The sequence below is a fragment of the Geotrypetes seraphini genome, chromosome 2 (genome assembly GCF_902459505.1).
Source record: "Geotrypetes seraphini chromosome 2, aGeoSer1.1, whole genome shotgun sequence".
NCBI classification, from domain to species: domain Eukaryota; kingdom Metazoa; phylum Chordata; class Amphibia; order Gymnophiona; family Dermophiidae; genus Geotrypetes; species Geotrypetes seraphini.
Genome location: NC_047085.1, coordinates 376274445 through 376298340, shown reverse-complemented (window position 1 = coordinate 376298340; position 23896 = coordinate 376274445). Strand labels below are relative to the sequence as shown.

Here is a 23896-nt window from a genome sequence, read left to right as displayed (position 1 = left end):
CGAAAGGGTACAGAGAAGAGCGACTAAGATGGTTAAGGGGCTGGAGGAGCTCCGTACAGCGAAAGATTAGAGAAACTGGGCCTCTTGTCCCTCGAACAGAGAAGATTGAGAGGGGACATGATCGAAACATTCAAGGTACTGAAGGGGATAGACTTAGTAGATAAGGACAGGTTGTTCACCCTTTCCAAGGTAGGGAGAACAAGAGGACACTCTCTAAAGTTGAAAGGGGATAGATTCCGTACAAACGTAAGGAAGTTCTTCTTCACCCAGAGAGTGGTAGAAAGCTGGAACGCTCTTCCAGAGGCTGTTATAGGGGAAAACACCCTCCAAGGATTCAAGACAAAGTTAGACAAGTTTCTGCTGAACAAGAACGTGCGCTGGTAGGGCTAGTCTCAGTTAGGGTGCTGGTCTTAGACCAGAGGGCCGCCGCGTGAGCGGACTGCTGGGCATGATGGACCACTGGTCTGACTCAGCAGTGGCAATTCTTATGTTCTTAACATAGAGTGAGGCAGTTGAGAGGAGTTGCAAACTTGGTTATTAATACAGACTTATGTTCGGATAGTATTACTGCTTTACAATGCATTTGAACACTTTTGTATACGTATGGAAAGGGTTCAGAGTTAAAGTCCTGGGCAATAGGTGGGAAGGAAGGGGGGATTTGTTCAGAGATGTTTGGGGCTTGCATAGAACTAAAACTGTACACTGGCACTGGTATGGTAATATTTGTTGTTTTGAATTTTATAATAAAAGTAAAAAAGAAATACAAATGGAAATAAAGAAGTAAATAAGAAAACAGGTAATTAAATGAGGGTGGGGCAGAGGCAGGCAGGGGTGGGGTGTGGGTGGGGCAGGGCTGGGGGGCCCAGTGCACTTGTGTGCCTAGGGGCCCTCAAAGAATTAATTCTGCTCTGGGTGCCATAGATTTTTTTCCCCCATGGTGCTTGTATCTGTTCTACAGGGGACTCCTTGGGTACACGTTCTTCCCAGACTGCCACGCCGCAGTTCAGGGGCTCTCAATGTCAGCCAGCATCCGGAAACTGTCCAGTGACGGCCTCCAAGAAACAGTTCTGATGCCAGGCCTTTGGCTGCTACTCTGCGGATCAGAGGGCAGCTCTCAGCCTTCCAGGCAGAATGGTGGGCCATCACTGAGTCTTGGAGATTCTTTGAGATGGCTACAAATTGGAGTTCTACTGTCCTCTCACAGAGATTTTCTTGGACTTTCCTGCAGGCTGTTCGGAAAAGGTGGTCAAAATGGTGGCCATGGTGAAAAGGTTGCTGGACCTTTCGGCCATTGAACCCATTTTGGAGCAAGATTTGGCTTCGGCATATACTCGTTATACTTTATCATTCCAAAGAAAGGCTCCTCAAACTGGAGGCCTATTCTTGACCTGAAGGGAGTCAATGCTTCCCTGAAAGTCCCACGATTCCAGATGAAAACAGTGTGCTCGGTGATCACGTCAGTTGCTCTGGGGGAGTTTCTGGTGTCTCGGGATCTGATGGAACATTGGAAATTCCTGTGATTCCATGTCCTTCAGAGGCACCATCAGTTTGCAGCACTCCCTTTTAGATTGGCGACCTCACCCAGAACATTCACCAAGGTGATGGTCATCTCGACACTTGGCTCATCAGAGCTCCGTCGGCAGCTGAGGGCCTTCAGGTGATTCAGCAGGTTGTTCAGCTGCTATAGCGGCTAGGCTGGATGATTAACTTCTGAGCTTTATGCATTCTGCCCTCAGTCTGTACATGATCCCACTAACATGTCAGCACATCTGGGTATCAAACACAGTGCCTTCCCAAAATTAAGTCTTATCCAAAACAGTTGAAACCTGAAAAAAATCTGAGTACACATTTTTTTTTAAATATCAGATATCGAGTCATCTTTCTGTCTATTTCATGAATGTGTTTCACTTCTCTGAAAACAGATTCCAAGAAGAAAATCCAACATTTATAAATGCAAAATTTAATTGCATCTTCTCTTTGTTATTTTTGTCTTTCAAACAGCTGACAAAATTAATCATCGGCTCTGAAGACCTCGAGGGAGGTGATTTCAAACCAGAACGGGGGGGAGGGGGGAGGGTAATGAATTTAAATATAAAGCGTAGAAAAAGACTAGAGAGCCATTGAATAGATTCTGAGCAGGGCTTCCATTGCCCTGCAGTTTTTCACTCACAGATCCACTCCCTTAGATGAGACAGAAAGAAAATTTGAGTCATTTGAACATATTAAAATCACAAGCAGGAAAGAGGGCATCTTTAAAGGACAGTAAGAAATAAAACACTCTTATGTCATAGCCTTAAAAATTCTTAGCTTACAGGAAGAGATGAGTCTAAACAATAGATAGATGATTTGTAAAGTGAACAGAATGTCTCCCTAAGGTGCACTTAGCCACTGTTGCTGTTTAGAAAATGCTTCCTCACTCGTATACAATTTCACAAAATGTGTGCTGTAGCAGTATACTTAAAGAGCACCGGCGCTGCTAACCTTGGAGGCTGAAGGGCGTAATGCTGTCTTTGTTAGGCAGCACCTTCCAGTGGTTTTTCCTTTGGTCTCAGATGCCTTATGTGCATACCCAATTATTTTGCTTTCACAGATGGGGATAGGGACCTCGGAAACTGAATAGCAGAAAATTAGCCTTCTGGGTATTGGTTCTATACTTAGGGCTTCGTATCTTATGAGCCTTGTCTGTGAAGACACTTGGTCATCAAACTGTCATTCAGAAAATGTTATTTTTATTAAGAGGGTGTGAAAGAGGTTTAGGGGCAGCACATATTGCTTCTTCCTTCCAGTTCTAGAAAGTGACTGGTTCCAAAGCTCCATGTAAAACAGTTTTCATGTTCTTCTGCTTATTCTTTACGTGGGGTCCCTAATCACTTTGCCATGCTGTGGAATGGCAGGAGCAATTCCAAGGGGTTTTATGCCCTGTTCCCTTTGTAATACTATAATCTTACCTTCCTCTGTTCTTACCTCATGTTCCTGTGTTGTCTGATTGTCTTATGTGTTGTTCTTTTTATGCCCTTACCCCCCTTTATTTTATCTGATTGTAAACTGTAAAGATATTTTTCAATTCGTCAGGATATCAAATAAATCGAATCATGAACATTTTGGAGTACCAATCTGGTGCGAAAGGAGCACCTGAGGAAATGATCAATGTTTGATATTTAAAGAAGAAAAACCTGGAAAAAGTCTGCATATGATTGACAAAGATACATTTGTGAATGGTGTAGATACAACACCATTCATGGAAGAAAGTGTCTATGAATAACTTGCAGAACTGAAAGTGGACAAAGCCATGGGACCATATGAGATGCATCGTGGGATATTGAGAGAGCTCCTAGAAATTCTGTGAATAGAGTCTTAGAGCTGGGGAGGTTCTGCAGGGTTGGAGAAAGGATTATGTGCTCCCTCTTCACAAAAGTGGTAAAAGAGAAAAGGTAGAAAACTATAGGCTGGTAAACCTTACTCCGTGGCTGGGAAAGGTAATGAAGAGGATGCTGAAGGAACGCATGATCTGATGTATTATGCCTTTACCAGATTGTTTCTAATGAATCAGATTCTTAAACTTATTAAAAAGGTTGAGGGCTGTCCGAAAATAATTTGAAACATCTATTTTTCAATTGTGCAAACACTTTTACTTTCTCAAGTTGATTAATGTACCACAGTGTATTCGGGCTGTTCTAAACTTCTCTTGCAGGGATTACAGTCAGTGCAGAATGCCATTGTTCATTTGATATTGCCAGGTAATTTATTCCTTAACAAAGGCCCAATTATAGAAAAAGTGTCTAACACAGCATAGCTAACCATCTAAAAAATAGGTTTTGAAAAAGCAAATTAGAAGGGTTTGGCGAGAAAAATGTCCATCTGCCCTTTTATGCCACTTTTGGGGCATTTTTCTTTTTGTAAAAGAGCCCCATTGTATGTCTGGACAATTTACCCAGGTGTACTGAATAGAACATTGTAGTTTTGTAAGGAACAGCACATATGATCATTTTGAGGGCAATTTTATAACAGGGCACCTAAGCTAATTGGGCAGGAAGTGGCCTATTTTTGGTCTATTTTATAAAAAGCATGGGTGCCTATGTGTCTGTTTAAAATACTCCCACAAATTCTGTAAAAGCTGCACCTAAATTAAAGGAACTGATATGTCTGCGTGAGAAAGACATAAATGTTAGCGCATACTTTATGCACAAGTAAATCGTGACTTTGCCCATGCTCCACCTATGCAAGCCTGAACACACCTGCATGATCAAATTTTATGAGGCCTTTTCTGCACATGTATCGGCATTATATTATCCAGTCCGGTGATCCGCACATGCGGAGGCTCAGCCAGGCGTACCCTGGTGCATACATTAGTCACTCGTATCCCTCAATGTGTCCTGCAAGAAGATGTGCGTCCAATTTTCCCTTAAATCCTAGAATGGTGGTTTCCTCCACCATCTCTTTCGGGAGAGAGTTCCAGGCGTCCACCACTCGCTGTGTGAAGCAGAACTTTCTGACATTTGTCTTGGCCGTGTCCCCTCTCAGCTTCAGGCCATGACCTCTGGTCCGAGTCTGGGTCACATTCGCCAATGTGAATAACACTGTTTCTTGCTCTCCATCCTTTCCCCCTGCTGGTGAGTGAGCTTGCTCCATTTTGCCAATTCCTTTTAGCAATTTAAAAGTCTCTATCAGATCCCCTCTCAGTCTTCTCTTCTCAAGGGTGAATAATCCCAGTTTTCTGAGGCGATCTTTGTAGCTCAAATTCTCCATATCTTTTACTAGCTTCGTCGCTCGCCTCTGCACCCTCTCCAGCAGTGTTATATCCTTCTTCAGGTATGGAGACTAGTGTTGGACACAGTATTCCAAGTGTGGTCTGACCATTGCTCTATAAAGCAGCATTATGACCTCCCTTGATCTACTCGTGATTCCCTTCTTTATCATGCCTAAAATCCTGTTAGCTTTCTTTGCCGCCGCTGCACATTGAGCCGACGGCTTCAGGGTCCTGTCTATCAGTACCCCTAGGTCTTTTTCTTACAAAATGGATACTGTTCTCTCCCAGAAGCTAAAGAAGGGTGGGTTTAAGCTCTCTGGTTGTAGCCTGGTGACTTTGAAAAGGCAGAATTTGGATGTTTACACTGCAGTTCGTCCAAATAGAAAGAGGGTGGGTTGGAGGCATGTTTTGGGCCAGACTAGGGCGGGTCCAAAATTAGGACATTTTACAACAATAATGGAATGGGAAGAAACCTCCAAGGCACAAAAGGATGTTTTTATGTATACCTGTTTCAATCATGTCCAGGTTACAAAACGGTGCCCAGACTGAGCAACTGACCACTGAAGGGTTGAAGGCATGACTCCTCCTCAATAGTTAATGTCCCCCTCCCCCACCCCCTAAGAGGTGAAAGTGATAGTGGATACCAGGCTCTGACAGCTGTGGGTATTATGGCCAGTCTTAATAGAGCAGCAAGCAAGTGTAAGGAGTAGCCTAGTTGTCAGTGCAGTGGACTTTATTTCTGTACAAAATATATGAACCCTCCCGAAACACAGAAATACCTATTGTATCGGAATATGTAAGACACCCACAAGCATGATGGCTATTATAGTACCTTTAGGTACAGTAGGTTTTTCTCTATTCTGGAAAACTCACAATAATACATAAAGGAATTAAAGTGGGTTCTGTACCTGGGTCTTGTTGTTTAAAGTCCACTGCACTGATCACTAGGCTGCCCCTCTGTTCTGCAGAGACATCTGTGTGGCCATTTTTTTTACAAATGATGAGAACAGACGTTTCTGTGCCTGCTCTTTTGGCATTTATATTTTGGACATTTCATTTTGGAAAATGTTTGTTCATTTTAGATGTTTTCAGTGCAACGATGTCCTCAAGTATTTTTGAATGGGACATCCTAGTGTTTTTCCTGTTCGAAAATGGCTGAGAAATGGACTTGGTGGGTGGGGATGTTATGAGCAGGATAGCCTGATTCTGACTTGGATGTTCTTTCAAAAATGCCCCTTTTATTGTTTTATATACCAATTATATCCATGGTTTGCATTCAAGTACTTTTTCATATTTCCCTATCTGTCCCAGTGGGCTCAAACTCTATCTAGTGTACCTGGGGCAATGAGGGGATTAAGTGACTTGCCCAGGGGCACAAGGAGCAGCGAGGGATTTGAACCCACAGCTTCAGGATGCTAAGGCTGTAACTCTAACCCCTGCATCGCACACTGCCCACGCCCCAGTGTAAAGCAGGATTCTTGATATTGTTCTAACCAGGAAATCCAAATACTGGAGTACTGTGTCCAATATTGGTCGCCGTACCTAAAGAAGGACATGGAGATACTTGACAGGGTTCAGAGAAGAGCGACAAGAATGATAAGAGGTATGGAAAACCTTTCATACGCAGGGAGGCTAGAAAGGCTGGGGCTCTTCACCCTGGAGAAGTGAAGACTCAGAGGAGACATGATGGAGACTTACAAGATCATGAAGGGTATAGAGAAGGTGGAAAGGGACAGATTCTTTAGCCTATTGGAAACTTCAAGAACAAGGGGGCACTCAGAGAAACTGAAAGGGGACAGGTTTAGAACCAATGCTAGAAAATTTTTATTCACTCAGAGGGTGGTGGACACCTGGAATGCGCTTCCGGAGGATGTGATAGGACAGAGCACATTAAAGGGTTTCAAGGAGGGATTGGACAAGTTCCTGAAGGATACGGGGATTGAGGGATATAGATAGAGGTAGAGATAGGGCCATGTAAGGGTATAGATAGAAGAAAAATGGGGATTAAGGGGTTTTTAGACAAAGGATCACTTACAGGTCATGGACCTGATGGGCCGCCACAGGAGCGGACTGCTGGGCGCGATGGACCCCTGGTCTGACCCAGCGGAGGCAACTTCTTATGTTCTTATGGACTTCAAATGTGTGTAAATAAGGTCAAATATTTAATTAGCTTATTCTCTTCTGCTTTTCTCCGCTTTAATTAATTTCTTTTCTCCCTCTCTTTCACAAATATGTAAATATGTTGAACAGTGAGGAGGATGAACTGGAAGAGACATTACACATAAATGCGCTGATTGAGCGTTTCCGTGCAAATCTTGTGATCACTGGAAGCAAGCCGTTTGAAGAAGAGGAATGGGATGAGGTATCAATTGGTGACCTAAATTTCAAGGTAGGTCTTACAAAGAGTTTGCAGTAGACCTATGAATAGAGATTTATAGCAAAAGGAAAAAGTAATCTTTTATGTTTAAACAATTTATATTGACATTTTCTATCATTACAAAATATATGTATTACAAAACAGCAGAGAAGACAACATCACCAATCGAGCCCCCAAACCCTTCCCCTCCCAAGCACCATCTCACCCCTTACTCCACCTACTCATTAAGCAGATACCAAAAACAGACCCAGAAAGATTTAGCTTCCCCGCCAGCTCCCAAGTACAAAATATACATCCATAGCTAGCTCTCCAATATAGAAACTTTTCTTCTTTTTTCAGCCGTCATGGTCTGAGTTGCCACATAAATGTCATTACAATAATCATCATAATTGCAAAGAACTTGTATTCATATTATTCATTCAGAGATTCAAAGTTAGCACATATATTATCAAAGGGTTATGGATCGTTCTACTAGCGATATCCATCCCCTATCTTCATTTAAGCCTCTAGGGATTAAAGTATTCAAATGGAAAATCCATTTGTGTTCTCAATGTTGCCTCCCTCCCACACTACTTGAACAACATCAGTATTGTACCATTTGATATCCTGAAGTGTATGGCCCATCAAATGCCAATGGCATACAATGGGTACATTCTCATTATCTGTGTTCACTCTAGATCAGGGGTCTCAAAGTCCCTCCTTGAGGGCCGCAATCCAGTCAGGTTTTCAGGATTTCCCCAATGAATATGCATGAGATCTATGTGCATGCATTGCTTTCAATGCATATTCATTGGGGAAATCCTGAAAACCCGACTGGATTGCGGCCCTCAAGGAAGGACTTTGAGATCCCTGCTCTAGATTCAATCGTATTTTTATAGGGTGTGTCGTCCGGTCAATGTATAACTTCGATTTTTTTTCTTTATGGCTGTGCAGCATTTCTGTCTTGCTAACTGTGCTGGCGCAGCATCGTGAATGTACACTTTTTTGTTAATTATTAAGTGTGAATATACTTTATTTTGCACTGATTCACATTACACACGTGAAGACACTATGATGGTGTGGTGTACTGGGCTGTTGCCCGTACACAGTTTGAAGTATTGAATGTTAATTCGTTTACCTGACTTTACAATCCACACTGAGATCTTCTCACACATATTCATTTAATATTTAGAATACCTCTTACTGTTGCGCCCCACATTTTGTCAGACAGTGACACTATTAGGACTTTTTTGTTCTAGTCTAACTTTGGACAAACACATTGAATCATATATACCACATTAGGAGTATTGCAATCAGTCACTTCTCTTGCTTGATATATTTTACCTGTAATTGGATCTTGCCAATTATCACCAACCATAGCATAGGGGCACCATTGACATCTCCCACAAATAGTGTGGTACCCCTGAATCTGATTTAATAATTTTGGTTGTATACATGAATTTACCATCTCTCTGATATTTTTCATTCGTCGATAGGAGAACATAGGTTTCTCACAGAAATCCTGACATGCCAACCTGGCTATATGCCAATTAGAGAATGACACAGTGACAAAATTCATCACCGTCCCCGTCCCTGCAGATAACCACGGGAAACCATCTTCATGTCATTCTTTAAGGAGAGAGGGAAGAATCAGAGTGTAATTGGGCACAACCACTGACCCGCAAGCTTTGCTTTGAAGAATGCTGGTGTAGAAGGACTGAGGTTGAAATAGACACTAGAAAATGACATGGGATTATTTCCCGCGGTTATCCGCGGGGACGGGAGTGGTGATGAATTTTGTCAACGTGTCATTCTCTAATGTCAATGTATCAATATTATTTGATTGATCTGGGTTGAGAGAGAGACATACTTTTGAACAAAAATGAGCTCTGCTAGAGCATGATCTTGTTTATACTGTAACAATAGCTCTCTATGGGCAAATTTAGCTCTTAGATATGCTTAATGAATCACTTGTTTAGGGTAGCCCCATTTGTAAAATCTTTGTTTCATCATTTTTGCTTGACTACAAAATTCATCCAACAAATAACAGATTCTCCTCAATCTGAGAACTTGACTAATGGGTAAACTCTTTATTAATCAATAAGGATGGAAACTGTGGAATCTCAGTAGGCTGTTCCTAGTCAGTCAGCTTTCAAACCCACACTGCTCCTTGTGACTCTGGGCAAGTCACTTAATCCACCCCCTCCCCATTGCCCTAGGTTCATTAAATAAATTGTGAACTCGCCGGGACAGACAGGGAAAAATGCTTGAGTACCTGAATAAATTCATGTAAACCATTTTGAGCTTCCCTGGGTGAACGGTATAGAAAACTGAATACAGAAATAAAACTAGGTGGCTCCTTACACAATTACCCCAAAATGGTTTCATAAAGCATGCAAAGGTATTAGTCTGCCTGTCTGCTAACTTCTTCTGCTCTGCATTGCACAATCAGGTCGTGAAGAAATGCACCAGGTGCCAAATGATTTGTATTAATCAAAAAACCGGAGAACGGAACAAACAACTTCTCCAGATCCTGAGCGCTTGCAAAGGTGGAAAGGTCAGTGAAAGCCTGTTTGAGTTTTTGACGATCTAAATTTTTAGATCCAACAATAATCGAGGACAATGAACTGCCTCAATCACTGTGGCGAGATAGTGCGCAAGAAGTTGTCTATAATGATCTATTGAACACATACAATCCATTTGAAATTTGTAGCAACCTTTTCTGGCTCAGCAAGGGCTGTTTGTTTGCCTGGGAAAAGGGCAGTGGTACCAAATATCAGATAACATATGACTGGTGCTCAACTTTAAAGTAAAATTATCAGGTTACTTCCTTTCCCAGCGAGAGAAACAGAAAAATCAAGATTAGTTACAGTATGTTACATAAGGCTGTTGGTTGATTATAATTTTTAATCACAATTAATCTCATGATTTTAAAAAATGAATACTGAGTTAACTGTACCTCCAACTTCTACTACCCCAACAGTGGTCCGGTATCTTTCTCTTTCCCTTCTCATTTAACCCTCCAACCATTTTCTAAACTTATCTGGGTGATGGGCAAAATATGCAGTACAAGCAGGCATCTTCCACTGACCCCAAGAGTCTTTCTGCAGCTGCATCCCACCTTTGTGGAAACAGGAAGTTGCATCAGAGGAGGCGGGCCATGGCTGCAGGAAGGCTTTCAAGGCCAGTATGGATACCTGCTTGTATTGCATACACTGTCCATGACCCAGGCAAGTTTAAAAAATGACTAGAGAGGGAGAAGGGATGTGTGAGAGAGAACTGTGGAACTGCCATTTGTGGGATGGGACCGCCATTTGTGGGGGGGGACAGGTTGGAGGTACAGCACTGTCCCCGATATGATTAAAATATTTAATCAAATAGAAAGTTAACATGTTTAGTCAATAGCCCTAATTTTAAAATAATAAAATTATAGATTTTATTATGAATTAAATATATATATATATATATATATATATATATATATATATATATATATATATATATATATATATATATATATATATATATATGTGTAAAGAGAGAGAGAGAGAGATACACACAGGTCAACTGTAATTCAGTAGCAGTTAGCAATTTTTTAAACGCTGACAGCCACTGGCGAAATTTGACCTGGATATTCATTGGCAGACCATATCCAGATACCAGCACTGAATTTCCAGGTTATCAGCAGCATCCATTAATTATGAGAGTACAGCCAATCAGTGGCATAGTAAGGGTAGAAGGCGCCCAGGGCGGTGGCACTCCCTGTGCCCCCGCGCCCTCCTCTCTGTGCCCCTTCTCCTTTTGCACCCCTCCCTCGCTCCTTTCCGCCTCCCACTCCACACTTGCACTCTCCCTCCCCTTCCCCCATACCTCTAAATCTTCACCAGTGCAAGTGGCTTCTACAGCATGCTTCTCATGCCAGCACTGGATTTCCCTCTGATGTCACCGTGACCCGAAAGTGATACAGAGGTGATACAGAGGTGATACAGAGGTGGCATGAGCAACAGGCAGAAGTTGCTCGTACTAGCAAAGATGTACAGAGGTACTGGTGGGGGGGAGGGATTGATGGCACGAGTGTGGCATGGTGGGGATGAGAATTGCCAGTGCCCCCACTGACACAACACCCAGGGTGGTCCGCACCCCCTGCACCCCCTTACTGTACCACTGCAGTCAATATTTAGTGTGGTTTTACATGCCAGTTAGCTATTTGGACACCATCAATGATTATTATCAGTGCCTACATAACTTCATCTCCCACTTCACCCCAGAATACCCCGGAACTTATTGGCAAATGCTACAGCAATCACACCAGATTTTTAGCAGCACTGTGGTCAAGTGCCATAGAAAATCCAATATTGGTCCAGTTCCCATGATTTAGCCTGACAGAAGCTTCTCCTGCCTGGTTAGATTAAGTGCAGACAAACCAAAGGTTTTACCAGGTTTAATCACTTTGCCACGTTCAGGTAATGAAATCCCATTTTGGTCATGAACTTTGAGTAACCGAAAAGAGAATAATTGCCAAAGCCCATTTACCTGAATGAATAGCAAATTTATTCAGTTCAGTAGACATGTCTGACAAGTACTCTTGAGATCTGGATGAGAACAAACTTATTCAGCAAACAATATAAACAATACCAAATGAAATGTGATGCAGTCAAGAGGGGACCTAACACAGTCCACATTTCGGCACTCATAAAATATATTCATGTGGGGAAAGGATACTAAAAAGTAGTAGATGTGGCGTCTCTTGATTACACCATATTTTATTTGGGATTGTTTATATTGCTTGCTGAATAAATTTGTTTTCATTTAAATCTTTGGTCCCATGTTTTTTTGTTTGTTTACACATGTTTTTGTGGGACACATTGGTCTTTGTTCTCGTGTTTGTTTGTGGTTTCTGTGCAGCACAATGTCATTAGATGCCAAAACTATTACTGTTTAGCTATCCTTTCGCCAGATGAATATACAGTGGTACCTTGGATTACGAGCATAATCCGTTCCAGGAGCATGCTCGTAATCCAAAATGCTCATTTATCAAAGCGAGTTTCCCCATAGGAAATAATGGAAACTCACTTTGATATGTTCCCCCCCCCCCCCCCCCCGAGGCCAGCAGCGCTGCTCCCCCCCACGAGAACCGGCATTGCTCCCCCCGAAGGCCCCCCCCCCCGCGATCTGGCACCCCCCGCCGTGACCTGAGGTCCCCCCAACCCACCCGAAACCTCTTCTTACTTTAGTGTAGCCTCCGCACCGGCACTGGCACCAGCATGTCCTGTGCGTTGGTGCCGGAGCCCGAAGATCTGCCTCCTGTGCTAGGCCTTGAGCATGTGTGGAGGCTACACTATAGTAAGAAGAGGGTTCGGGTGGGTTGGGGGGACCTCAGGTGGCGGGGGGGGGGGGCCCGATGGCGGTGGGGGGTGCCGGATCGCGGGGGGGAGGGTGCCGGTTCGCGGGGGTGGCGCTCGCAAATCGAGGCGTGCTTGGTTTCCGAGGCACCGATTTTATGAATGTTTTGCTCGTCTTGCAAAACACTCGCAAACCGGTGCACTCGTAAACCGAGGTACCACTGTATTTTATGGATGCCTTTGTGAAGAATCCTTGAAGAAATCATTGAGGCCTGGATTCTCTAAATGGTACCATTTTTCTAGACACCGGCAGGCGTCCAAACTCAGTAAAAAAAAAAAAAAAAACACTGTTGAAAAGACGTTTATAATGGAGTTTCAAGGTGCCTACCAGTCCTAAAACTCTGGTCCTGGAATCATGTCTTCATAGGCACTTTAGGCTAATGCTGGAAGTGGTGTTAGGTGGCCCAAAGCCCCTATGGAGTTGCGATTCACCCTGGCCTACATTTCTGGTGCCTACCTTTGATGGAGCGCAATTCTGTACCTGGCTATCACATGATTGACACATGATTGGCAGCCCCTTTTAAGGCAGCTGCTGACAATAGCACCAGGTACAGAATCCGGGCCTGAGTGCCAAAATATGGACTGTGTTTAGTCTCCTCTTGACTACACTATGGGCTCCTTTTACAAAGCTGCGTTAGCGGTTTAACATGTGCTAAACCACCGGACGCGATAGCCGTTACCGCCTCCTCTTGAGCAGGCGGTAGTTTTTCGGCAAGCGCAGGGGTAGCGCGTGATTAAAAGTCACGCGCACTATACCGCTAACACGGCTTTGTAAAAGGAGCCCTATATTTCATTTGGGATTGTTTATATTGCTTGCTGAATAAATTTGTTATCAACCAGATCTGTGGTCCCACAATTTTTGGGGAACATTATCTTCCTCAGAGCAGCTAAAGATACTTTTGATGTTTCCAAAGCACATACTTTTAGGTGCATTAGAAAGAGGTGTTCCTTGGCTTCTTGATTTTAATATACCTAAAAACGTTTTTACTGCTATTGCTTCTAATGCAGTGGTCTCAAACTCACGGCCCGGGGGCCCAAACTCACGGCCCGGGGGGCCACATGCGGCCCGCCAGATACTATTTTGTGGCCCGCGGTCTGTACTAGTGCTGCCCACTCTTTGCAGCGTCCTCCGGCTTTCCCCTGACCTCCTGCTCTTACCTTCAGATAATTACCACAGCCTGCAGAGAGGATTGCCGGTGCTGTAGCGATCCTTGCAGGCTGCTGTTGTCCTCAGCAGCACGTTCCCTCTGCCGTGATCCTGCCCCTGACATCAGAAGAGGGGCGGGACCGCAGCAGAGGGAACATGCTGTGGAGGTCGATGGCAGCCTGCAAGGAATTCTACAGCACCGATGATCCTCTCTGCAGGCTGCGGTAATTAGCTGAAACTAAGACCGGGAGGCTAGGGGGGAAGCTGGAGGACGTTGCAAAGAAGGGGGGAACATGCAGGCCTTCGGGGTGGGGGAGGCTTATAAATTATAAAGAGTTTTACCTCATGCAAAATTGAAATTTCTTTAATAAGACATTAACTTTTTTTTCTGCAGCCCTCCAAGTACTACAAATCCAAAATGTGGCCCTGCAAAGGGTTTGAGTTTGAGACCACTGTTCTAATGCAATATTCTTTTCAAGGTCTCTCTTTGCCTTCCTTACTAGCACCTTGCATTTGACCTGGCATTCCTTGTGCTGTTTACAATTATTTTCAGCCGGATCCTTCTTCCACTTTCTGAAGGATACTCTTTTAGCTCTAATAGCTTCCTTTGCCTCACTCATCAACCAAGCCAGCTACCGTTTGGTCTTCCTTTCTCCTTTTTTAATACATGAAATATATCTAGTCTGGGCTTCCAAGCTGGTATTTTTGAATAACACCCATGCCTGATGAAAATTTTTGACCTTTACAGATGCTCCTCTAAGTTTCTTTTTTTACCATTCTTTTCATGTTATTACAGTCTCCTTTTTTAAAGTTAAATGCTATTCTATTAGAAACATAGAAACATGACAACAGATAAAGGCCAAATGGCCCATCTAGTCTGCCCATCCACATTAACCATTATCTCTTTCTCTCTCTGAGAGGTCCCACGTGCCTATCCCAGGCCCTCTTGAATTCAGACACAGTGTTTCCCCCACCTCTTCTGGGAGACTTATCCACGCATCTACCACCCTTTCCGTAAAAAAGTATTTCCTCAGATTATTCCGGAGCCTATCACCTCTTAACTTCATCCCATGCCTTCTCATTGCAGAGTTTCCTTTCAAATGAAAGAGACTCAACTATTGGATTTCCTGTATGAACTTGTTCTTGATTTCATCAAGGAATTTTATCTCCCTAACATGCCCTGATGTTTCTTTTACTCGGTCAATTTCAGGGTAGTTGAAATCACCCATTATTATTGTGTTATCCAATTTATTAGCCTCCCTAATTTCTAATAAGACTTCAGCATCTGTCTGTTCATACAGGTCAGGCAGACAGTAATTAATTCCTATCAGTATCTTTTTTTTTTTCCTGTACACATGGAATTTCTACCCATAGGGATTCCAAGGTATGTTTTGGCTCCTGTAGAATTTTCAGTCATAACATAAGAACATAAGAACTGCCATCTCCGGATCAGACCCATGGTCCATCGAGTCCGGCGATTCGCACACGCGGAGGCCCAGTCAGGTATACACCTGATGTAGTTTTAGTCACCCATATCCCTCTATGCCTCTCGTAAGGAGATGTGCATCTAATTTGCCTTTGAATCCCAGCACAGTGGATTCCTTAATAACCTCCTTTGGGAGAGCATTCCAGGCGTCCACCACTCGCTGCGTAAAGCAGAACTTCCTGACATTTGTCCTGGACTTGTCCCCCCTTAGCTTCAAACCATGTCCTCTTGTCCGTGTCGCATTGGACAATGTAAATAATTTATTTTCCTGCTCTATTTTATCGATGCCTTTCAGCATTTTGAACGTCTCGATCATGTCCCCTCGCAGCCTCCTCTTCTCAAGGGAGAACAGTCCCAGTTTCTTGAGTCGTTCCTCATATTCCAAGTTCTCCATACCTCTTATTAACTTTGTTGCTCGTCTCTGCACCCTCTCCAGCAGTTTTATATCCTTCTTTAGGTTGGGAGACCAATGTTGGACACAGTATTCCAAGTGTGGTCTGACCATTGCTCTATAAAGCGGCATTATGACTTTCTCCGATCTACTCGTGATTCCTTTCTTTATCATGCCTAACATTCTGTTTGCTTTCTTTGCCGCTGCCGCGCATTGTGCCGATGGCTTCAGGGTCCTATCTATCAGTACACCCAGGTCCTTTTCTTGTTCGCTCTTACCCAGAGTTGCGCCTGACATTCTATACTCGTGTTCCTTATTCTTACTACCTAAATGCATTACTTTGCATTTCTCCACGTTGAACTTCATCTGCCATTGCTCTGCCCATTTCTCTAACTGATACAAGTCGCTCTGGAGTTCCTCGCTATCCTCCTGCGATCTGATTGCCCGGCATAGCTTTGTGTCGTCTGCAAACTTAATGATCTCACTGGATACTCCTTCTTCCAGGTCATTGATGTAAATATTAAATAGGATCGGCCCAAGAACCGAGCCCTGGGGCACACCACTAGTCACTTTCTCCCAGTCTGAGAACTTCCCATTTATGCCCACTCTCTGCTTTCTGTTTTCCAGCCATTTGCCTATCCACCTGTGTATATCTCCCTCTATTCCATGGCTTTGTAGTTTCCTGAGAAGTCTTTCATGTGGAACTTTGTCGAACGCCTTCTGGAAGTCCAAATATATTATGTCCACCGGCATTCCACTATCAATTTGCTTGTTCACGGTCTCAAAAAATTGAAGTAAATTCGTTAAACATGATTTCCCTTTCCTGAACCCATGTTGACTGGGTTTCATCAAGTCGTGTGTATCTAGGTGCCGGACTATGCTATCCTTGATCAGTGCTTCAACCATCTTTCCAGGGACAGACGTAAGGCTCACAGGTCTGTAGTTGCCCGGTTCCCCTCTCGATCCTTTTTTGAAAATTGGCGTGACGTTCGCTATCTTCCAGTCTTCTGGTATCTGTCCAGTTCTGATTGTCAGATTGGCAAGTTTTTGCAATAGCTCTCCGATTTCAACCTTCAATTCCTTTAAAACTCTCGGGTGAATTCCATCCGGTCCAGGGGATTTGTCACTTTTAAGTTTGTCGATCTGGTAGTATATCTGGTCCAACTCCACTTCAACTGTGGTGAGGCTGTCTTCTATTACTCCACTAAACACTTTCACTGCTTCTGGTATTTTTGTGGTATCCTCCTCCGTAAAGACGGACGCAAAGAAGGAATTTAGTTTGTCTGCAATTTGTTTATCTTCTTTGATGTACCCTTTTCTTCCCTGGTCGTCCAGGGGTCCCACTGCCTCTTTTGTGGGTTTTTTCCCTTTCACGTATCTAAAGAAGGGTTTGAAGTTTTTGGCCTCTTGCGCTATTTTTTCCTCATAGTCCTTTTTGGCATCCCTCACCGCCTTGTGACATTTCTTCTGATCATCTTTATGTTTTTTCCATGCTTCGGTTGTTTTCATGTGTTTCCATTTTTTGAAAGAGTCCTTCTTTTCATTTATGGCTTCCCTCACCTGTCTGGTAAGCCATGCTGGTTCTCCCTTACCTTTTGTTCTCCCCTCTTTGGAGATCCTCGGAATGTGGAGATTTTGTGCTTCTGTGATAGTATTTTTCAGTAGGGACCATGCCTGGTCTACCGTTTTAAGTTTATCCACCTTTTTCTTGAGTCGTTTTTTCACCATGGCTCTCATGTGATCGTATTTGCCCTTTTTAAAGTTTAAGGTTTTGGTTAAGGTTTTGGCATGTTTTCTATTCCCGATGTCAAGCTTAAAGCTGATCACATTGTGATCGCTCGTCCCCAGCGGTACCGTAACTTCTACTTCTTTTGTCGGACCCTTGAGGCCATTTAGTACCAAGTCCAGGGTGGCGTTGCCTCTTGTCGGCTCTTTTACCATTTGTTCCAGGAAGCAATCCTCTAGCGCCTCCAGGAACTTGGCCTCCTTGCCGCAGTTGGAGGTTCCTAGTTTCCAGTCTATCCTTGGGAAATTGAAGTCTCCCAATATTATTACATTGCCCGTCTTGCATTCTTGTTTGATTTCCTCTATCATTTCTGAGTCAGTTTCCTCCGCCTGTCCTGGGGGACGATAGTAAAGGCCAATTTTTGTGTCTGCGCTGTTTTGGCCAAGTCAATTCAAGGCCCTCCTTAACATATAATGCTTCGCCTCTACCAACTTCTCCACCTTATCACTACAATATACCGTATTTTCACGTAGATAACGCGCACCTGTGTAAAACGCGCACACGGGTATAGCGCGCGGAAAACACAAATTTATGTACAGAAATTTTTGTATACCGCGCACACCCGTATACCGCTCATGCCGACTCTGCAGTTGCCTGCCCCGACTCTCCTCTGGCCACCCCGACTCTTCTTTTGCCCGCCCCGACTCTCCTCTCCCCCTTGAAGTCCTGTCCCCACCCTGAAAGCCTGATGCCCCCCCCGACGTCCGATTCATCCCCCCCCGCAGGACTGCTCGCACCCCCACCCCGAAGGACCGCTCGCACGCACCCCCACCCTGAAGGACCGCTCGCACCCCTACAGCCTCCCGACCCCCCCCCCCCCATCATGTAGAAGCTCCTACCGGTGTCCTGCTGCTTCCCCTCTTGCCCCGCCGACTCCCCGACACGATCGGGGCAAGAGGGAGCTCAAGCCCTCTTGCCCCAGCCAACCGCGGCACCCCCGACACAATCGGGGCAAGAGGGAGCTCAAGCCCTCTTGCCCCAGCCAACCTTGGCACCCCCGACACGATCGGAGCAAGAGGGAGCTCAAGCCCTCTTGCCCCCCCCCGACTCCCCGACACGATCGGGGCAAAAGGGAGCCCAAGCCCTCTTGCCCCGCCGACTCCCCAACTCCCCGACAATATCGGGCCAGGAGGGAGCCCAAGTCCTCCTGGCCCTGGCGACCCCCCCCTAGTTGTTCGGGCCAGGAGGGAGCCCAAATCCTCCTGGCCACGGTGACCCCCTACCCCCACCCCGCACTACATTACGGGCAGGAGGGATCTCAGGCCCTCCTGCCCTCGACGCAAACCCCCCTCCCCCCAACGACTGCCCCCCAAGAACCTCCGTCCGCCCCCCAGCTGACCCCCACGACACCCCCACCTCCCTTCCCCGTACCTTTCTGTAGTTGGCCGGACAGACGGGAGCCAAACCCGCCTGTCCGGCAGGCAGCCAACGACGGAATGAGGCCGGATTGGCCCATCCGTCCCAAAGCTGCGCCTACTGGTGGGGTCTAAGGCGCCTGGGCCAATCAGAATAGGCCCGGGAGCCTTAGGTCCCTCCTGGGGGCGGGGCCTGAGGCACATGGGCCCAACCCGACCATGTGCCTCAGGCCCCGCCCCCAGGAGGGACCTAAGGCTCCCGGGCCTATTCTGATTGGCCCAGGCGCCTTAGGCCCCACCAGTAGGCGCAGCTTTGGGACGGATGGGCCAATCCGGCCTCATTCCGTCGTTGGCTGCCTGCCGGACAGGCGGGTTTGGCTCCCGTCTGTCCTGCCAACTACAGAAAGGTACAGGGAAGGGGGATGGGGGTGTCGTGGGGGTCGGCCAGGGGGGTCGCGGGTTGGCTGGGGGGGGCGGTCAGAGGTTCCTGGGGGGGGGGCGGTCGTTGGGGGGAGGGGGGTTTGCGTCGAGGGCAGGAGGGCCTGGGATCCCTCCTGCCCGTATTGTAGTGCGGGGTGGGGTTAGGGGTCGCCGTGGCCAGGAGGGTTTGGGCTCCCTCCTGGCCCGAACAACTAGCGGGGGGGGGGGTCGCCAGGGCCAGGAGGACTTGGGCTCCCTCCTGGCCCGATATTGTCGGGGAGTTGGGGAATCGGCGGGGCAAGAGGGCTTGGGCTCCTTTTTGCCCCGATCGTGTCGGGGAGACGGGGGGGGCAAGAGGGCTTGAGCTCCCTCTTGCCCCGATCGTGTCGGGGGTGCCAAGGTTGGCTGGGGCAAGAGGGCTTGAGCTCCCTCTTGCCCCGATCGTGTCGGGGGTGCCAAGGTTGGCTGGGGCAAGAGGGCTTGAGCTCCCTCTTGCCCCGATCGTGTCGGGGAGTCGGCGGTCCTTCGGGGTGGGGGTGCGGGTGCGTGCGAGCGGTCCTGCGGGGGGTGAATCAGACGTCGGGGGGGGGAACTATGTAAAAAAAGTTTTGTACAACGCGCTCACGCGTATACCGCGCAAGGGTATGCACGGTTTGTAAAAACACGTATAACGCGCGCGTTATATGCGTGAAAATACGGTAGTTTGTACCTCGGTATGACAGTGTTCCCTCAGGGGAGAGGCCTTAGACATCTGAGCTAATCAGGGCCTTAGGCCCCTCCCAGTGCTTCCCAGAATGCACCGGTAAGGGGAAGGCCCACCATTTTGAAAAGGCAGCCTGCCAAGAGAAGGGAATGGGCATCCCGCCTACCAAATTTTTTAAAAAAGGTACGGGGTGGAAGGGTACCAGCATTAGAGGGTGTCCTAATCCTGTGGTAGGAGGGAGTGAGAGGGAGAAATTGAGGGTCTTTTTTTCTTTTTTTTTTTCTGCTAGCTGAACTGAAGAGGAATCCCCAATCATCTGAGCCGGCTGGACTCCCCATAGCCGCCAATCGGGGATTCTCCTGCCGTGATTAGCTCAACTGGCAAGAGAGCAGGGCTAAGGCAGGATTTTTCAGGCAGGCTGGCGGAGGAGAAGTTTGGGTAAGTGGAAGGAGAAAGAGCTGTGCTAGCGATTGCTCTTCTGAGCAAGTGCCAAGACACAGTCTCCCCACCCCCCTTTTACCAGAGCTGCTTTGCATGTATATAATTTGCATGCTATTCATGCAGAGCATCATCCGCTGCTGAAAAATCGCTCCCACCACGGTATTTTTTACTGTGGTGTCAAGAGGTTAGTACAGTAGGACCTATCTGTTTTCTTTCTTCAGCTTCTCTCATCTCACTTTATTCTTATTCCCTCCTTCATTTATCTCCCTTTTCTCACCTTCATGTCTGTTCTCTCCACCAAGATCCCCCCCTTTTCCTCAGTCTGCTCTTTTCCCAATCCTAAACAGCTATTCTCCATCTCTTTCTGTCTGCAGCTTGTACCCCTTCCTAGCTCTTGGCCCTTTAAATCACCTGTCCAGACCAACCAGGCATTTTCAATGGCATTTAACTGAATAGTGCCACTGAAAATGCCTGGCTTGCACCCAAGCCGAAACCAGCTATTATGAGGGCACTCTGGGGCAGAGGCAGCACTTAACCAGTTTAAGTGCCATATTTGGCACTTAACCATTTAGTTAACCACATAAAATGCAGTCTTATCTTTATGCATTCTTTAATAGCTAGTTAAGTGCTGAATATCACACTTAACCTGCTATATTTTGAACAGCTCTGTATACCTGGAAATTTAATGCTGGAGCCTGGGCATGATGCAACTTTGAACTTCCATGTATAATGCCGGCAGCAGTCAGCAGAATGCTGATAGCCGCCGGCTGAATATTGGGTCCTTAAAGTTTAAAAAATGGTGCACGACTGAACATTTAATCCTCTGAATTTGTGTGTACAGATTTAGCTACCGTATTTCTCTCTCTTTATAGGAAATGTCTACACACATACCCACATGTAGAGAGAAAGACAGAGAGAGAATATGTCTTAATATTTTGCCATTTTGTTTGACCCAGGTAGCCATTAGGATTTTCTACTCATTCAGTTGCTTGTGTATCATTGAAGGTGGTGCTTGATTATGCCAAGCGGTTTTTTCATCATTGTGTGCTCGAAATTGCTTGGTCCATCCCAATTTCATTACCCTTGATTTTTCTTACACAGGGTTTATCTTCCTTTGGCCTTATTTGCTTTACTTTTGTCTTGTATTTCAGAAAACTTTTGGCATATATCTGATGAACCATCCCTTATGCTCATCCTTCCCAGCTGTGCTTTCGGTGGGAACTCAGGTGTTTCCTTTATGGAAAGAGAGCGCTGAAAATCCAAATGAAGCAGCCCCTGAGGAGTAGAGGATAACACTGGAAGTCCTTACCTGAAACCTTTCCAAAAAAAAGCGGCCTTGCTTTCCGATAGCAATCATTAAGATATAAGCAGCCTGTTGCCCGTCTCAGGAGTCAATTTATCACATTACAACAGTACTCTAACGTAGACGTGGGCAACCTCAGTCCTCAGGGGCCACAACCCAGTTGGGTTTCAAGGATTACCCGAATGAAACTGCAAGAGATCTGCATACAGTGAATGCAGTGCATGCAAATAAATCTCATGCACGTTCATTGAAGAAATCCTCAAAACACACCTGGGTTGTGGCCTTTGAAGTCAGAGATTGCTCACCCCTCTTCTAATGAGTATTAGTTAATATATATTAGGACACTAGGCTTTCCATGGAATTTACTAGCTGGTGGTACTTAAGAGCCACATATTAGAAAATTCTACAGTATTAAATCATATGTTAATGCAGTTAGCAACATTCACACTCCCAGCAATATTTACATGCGATAGTTGGCCGTGATCCCGGGCCTGATATTTTATAAAGAGGCTGAACTGGCAGGTACAAAAAAAAAATTTCTTTCTCTCCTTTGTAATAATCTGACTAGGTAGTTAAGTATGAAACACAGAGATGTCCCCCAAGCCCTGTACCCTTTTCTTAAAATTTCACTGCAGCCCCTGTAGAAGTAGATTCCACACTCTCTGACCCCCCATCTCGGTGTCATGTCTGTGCTCAGATTTCAAAAGGTAGGCCTAAAAGCCGTACTCCTGTGAGTCTCCATTCCTTTTACTTAAAAGCCCTATGTCCTGGACCAGGTGACTATCCTTCCTCCCCTCCCCTCACCATTACTACCCACTTACTCCCCAAAATTCAGTTGGTAAAGGGGCAGAAAGAATAATTGACAAACTCCTGTCCCATAGAAATCATCTTGGTAAGGTATCCTGACCCCTGAACATAAGAACTGCCATACTGGGACATACTGAAGGTCCATCAAGCCTGTTATTCAAGAGTGGCCAATCCAGGTTACAAATACCTGGCAATATCCCAAAGAGTAAAACAGATTTTAAACTGTTTATCCTAGAAATAAGCAGTGGATGTTCCCAAGTTCACTTTAATAATGGCTTATGGACTTTTCTTTTTTAAACCATGCTAAGCTAACTACTTTTATCAAATTCTCTGGCAATGAATTCCAGATTTTAATTATGCATTAAGTGAAAAAAAATTTTCTACATATATGTTTTAAATTTACTAATTAGTGGGGTGCCGTAGAGCTTGGTGCTTGGACCCGTGCTCTTCAACATCTTTATAAACGATCTGGACATAGGTACTACGAGTGAGGAGATTAAATTTGCGGATGATATGAAGTTATTCAGAGTAGTAAAGACACAGGGGGATTTCGAAGATCTGAAATGTGACATATTAAGTCTCGAGGAATGGACATCAACATGGCAGATGAACGTGGATAAGTGTAAAGTGATGCATGTTGGAAACAAAAATCTCATGCACGAATACAGGATGTCCGGGGCGGTACTTGGAGAGACCTCCCTGGAAAGAAACTTGGGAGTTCTGATCAACAAGTCAATGAAGCCATCCACGCAATGTGCAGCGGCGATGAAAAGGGAGAACAGAATGCTAGGAATGATAAAGAAGGGGATCACGAACAGATCGGAGAAGGTGATCATGCCACTGTACCAGGCCATGGTGTGCCCTCACCTGAAGTACTGCATCCAGGACTGGTCACCGTACATGAAGAAGGACACGGCACTACTCAAAAGGGTCCAGAGAAGAACGACAAAGATGGTTAAGGGGCTGGAAGAGTTGCCATACAGCGAAAGATTAGAGAAACTGGGCCTCTTCTCCCTCGAATAGAAGAGATTGAGAGAGGCAGGATCGAAACATTCAAGGTACTGAAGGGAATAGACTTAGTAGATAAGGACAGGTTGTTCACCCTCTCCAAGGTAGGGAGAACAAGAGGGCACTCTCTAAAATTGAAAGGGGATAGATTCCGTACGAACATAAGGAAGTTCTTCTTCACCCAGAGAGTGATAGAAAACTGGAACGCTCTTCCAGAGTCTGTCATAGGGGAAAACACCCTCCATGAATTCAACACTAAGTTAGACATGTTCCTGCTAAACCAAAACGTACGCAGGTAGGGCTAGTCTCAGTTAGGGCGCTGGTTGTTTAACAGAGGGCTGCCGGGTGAGCGGACTGCTGAGCACGATGGACCACTGGTCTGACCCAGCAGCAGCAATTCTTATGTTCTTAGTAGTTTCCTTGCATGCCCCCAGTCATACAATGGAACTGATTTCTAGGACTCAGGATAATTCACTTTCCAAAAAGGCTACCTTAGAGCAAGAAAGAGTGGGTATTACTCCTACAACCTTCACCGTTGAGCCTT

General features: G+C 45.4%; 1 protein-coding gene across 2 annotated transcripts in view; it reads left to right on the top strand.

Moving 5' to 3' along the window:
* MOCOS (molybdenum cofactor sulfurase) overlaps positions 1-22546 on the top strand; it is a 406383-nt gene extending 383837 nt beyond the window's left edge. For both annotated transcript variants that reach the window (XM_033930634.1, XM_033930633.1), the window contains 3 exons: positions 6998-7136; positions 9556-9660; positions 21386-22546. In XM_033930634.1, coding sequence (XP_033786525.1) covers positions 6998-7136; positions 9556-9660; positions 21386-21520 — 379 coding nt within the window. In that variant the 3' untranslated portion in view covers positions 21521-22546. The remainder of the gene's footprint in view (positions 1-6997; positions 7137-9555; positions 9661-21385) is intronic.
* Positions 22547-23896: the final 1350 nt, after the last annotated feature.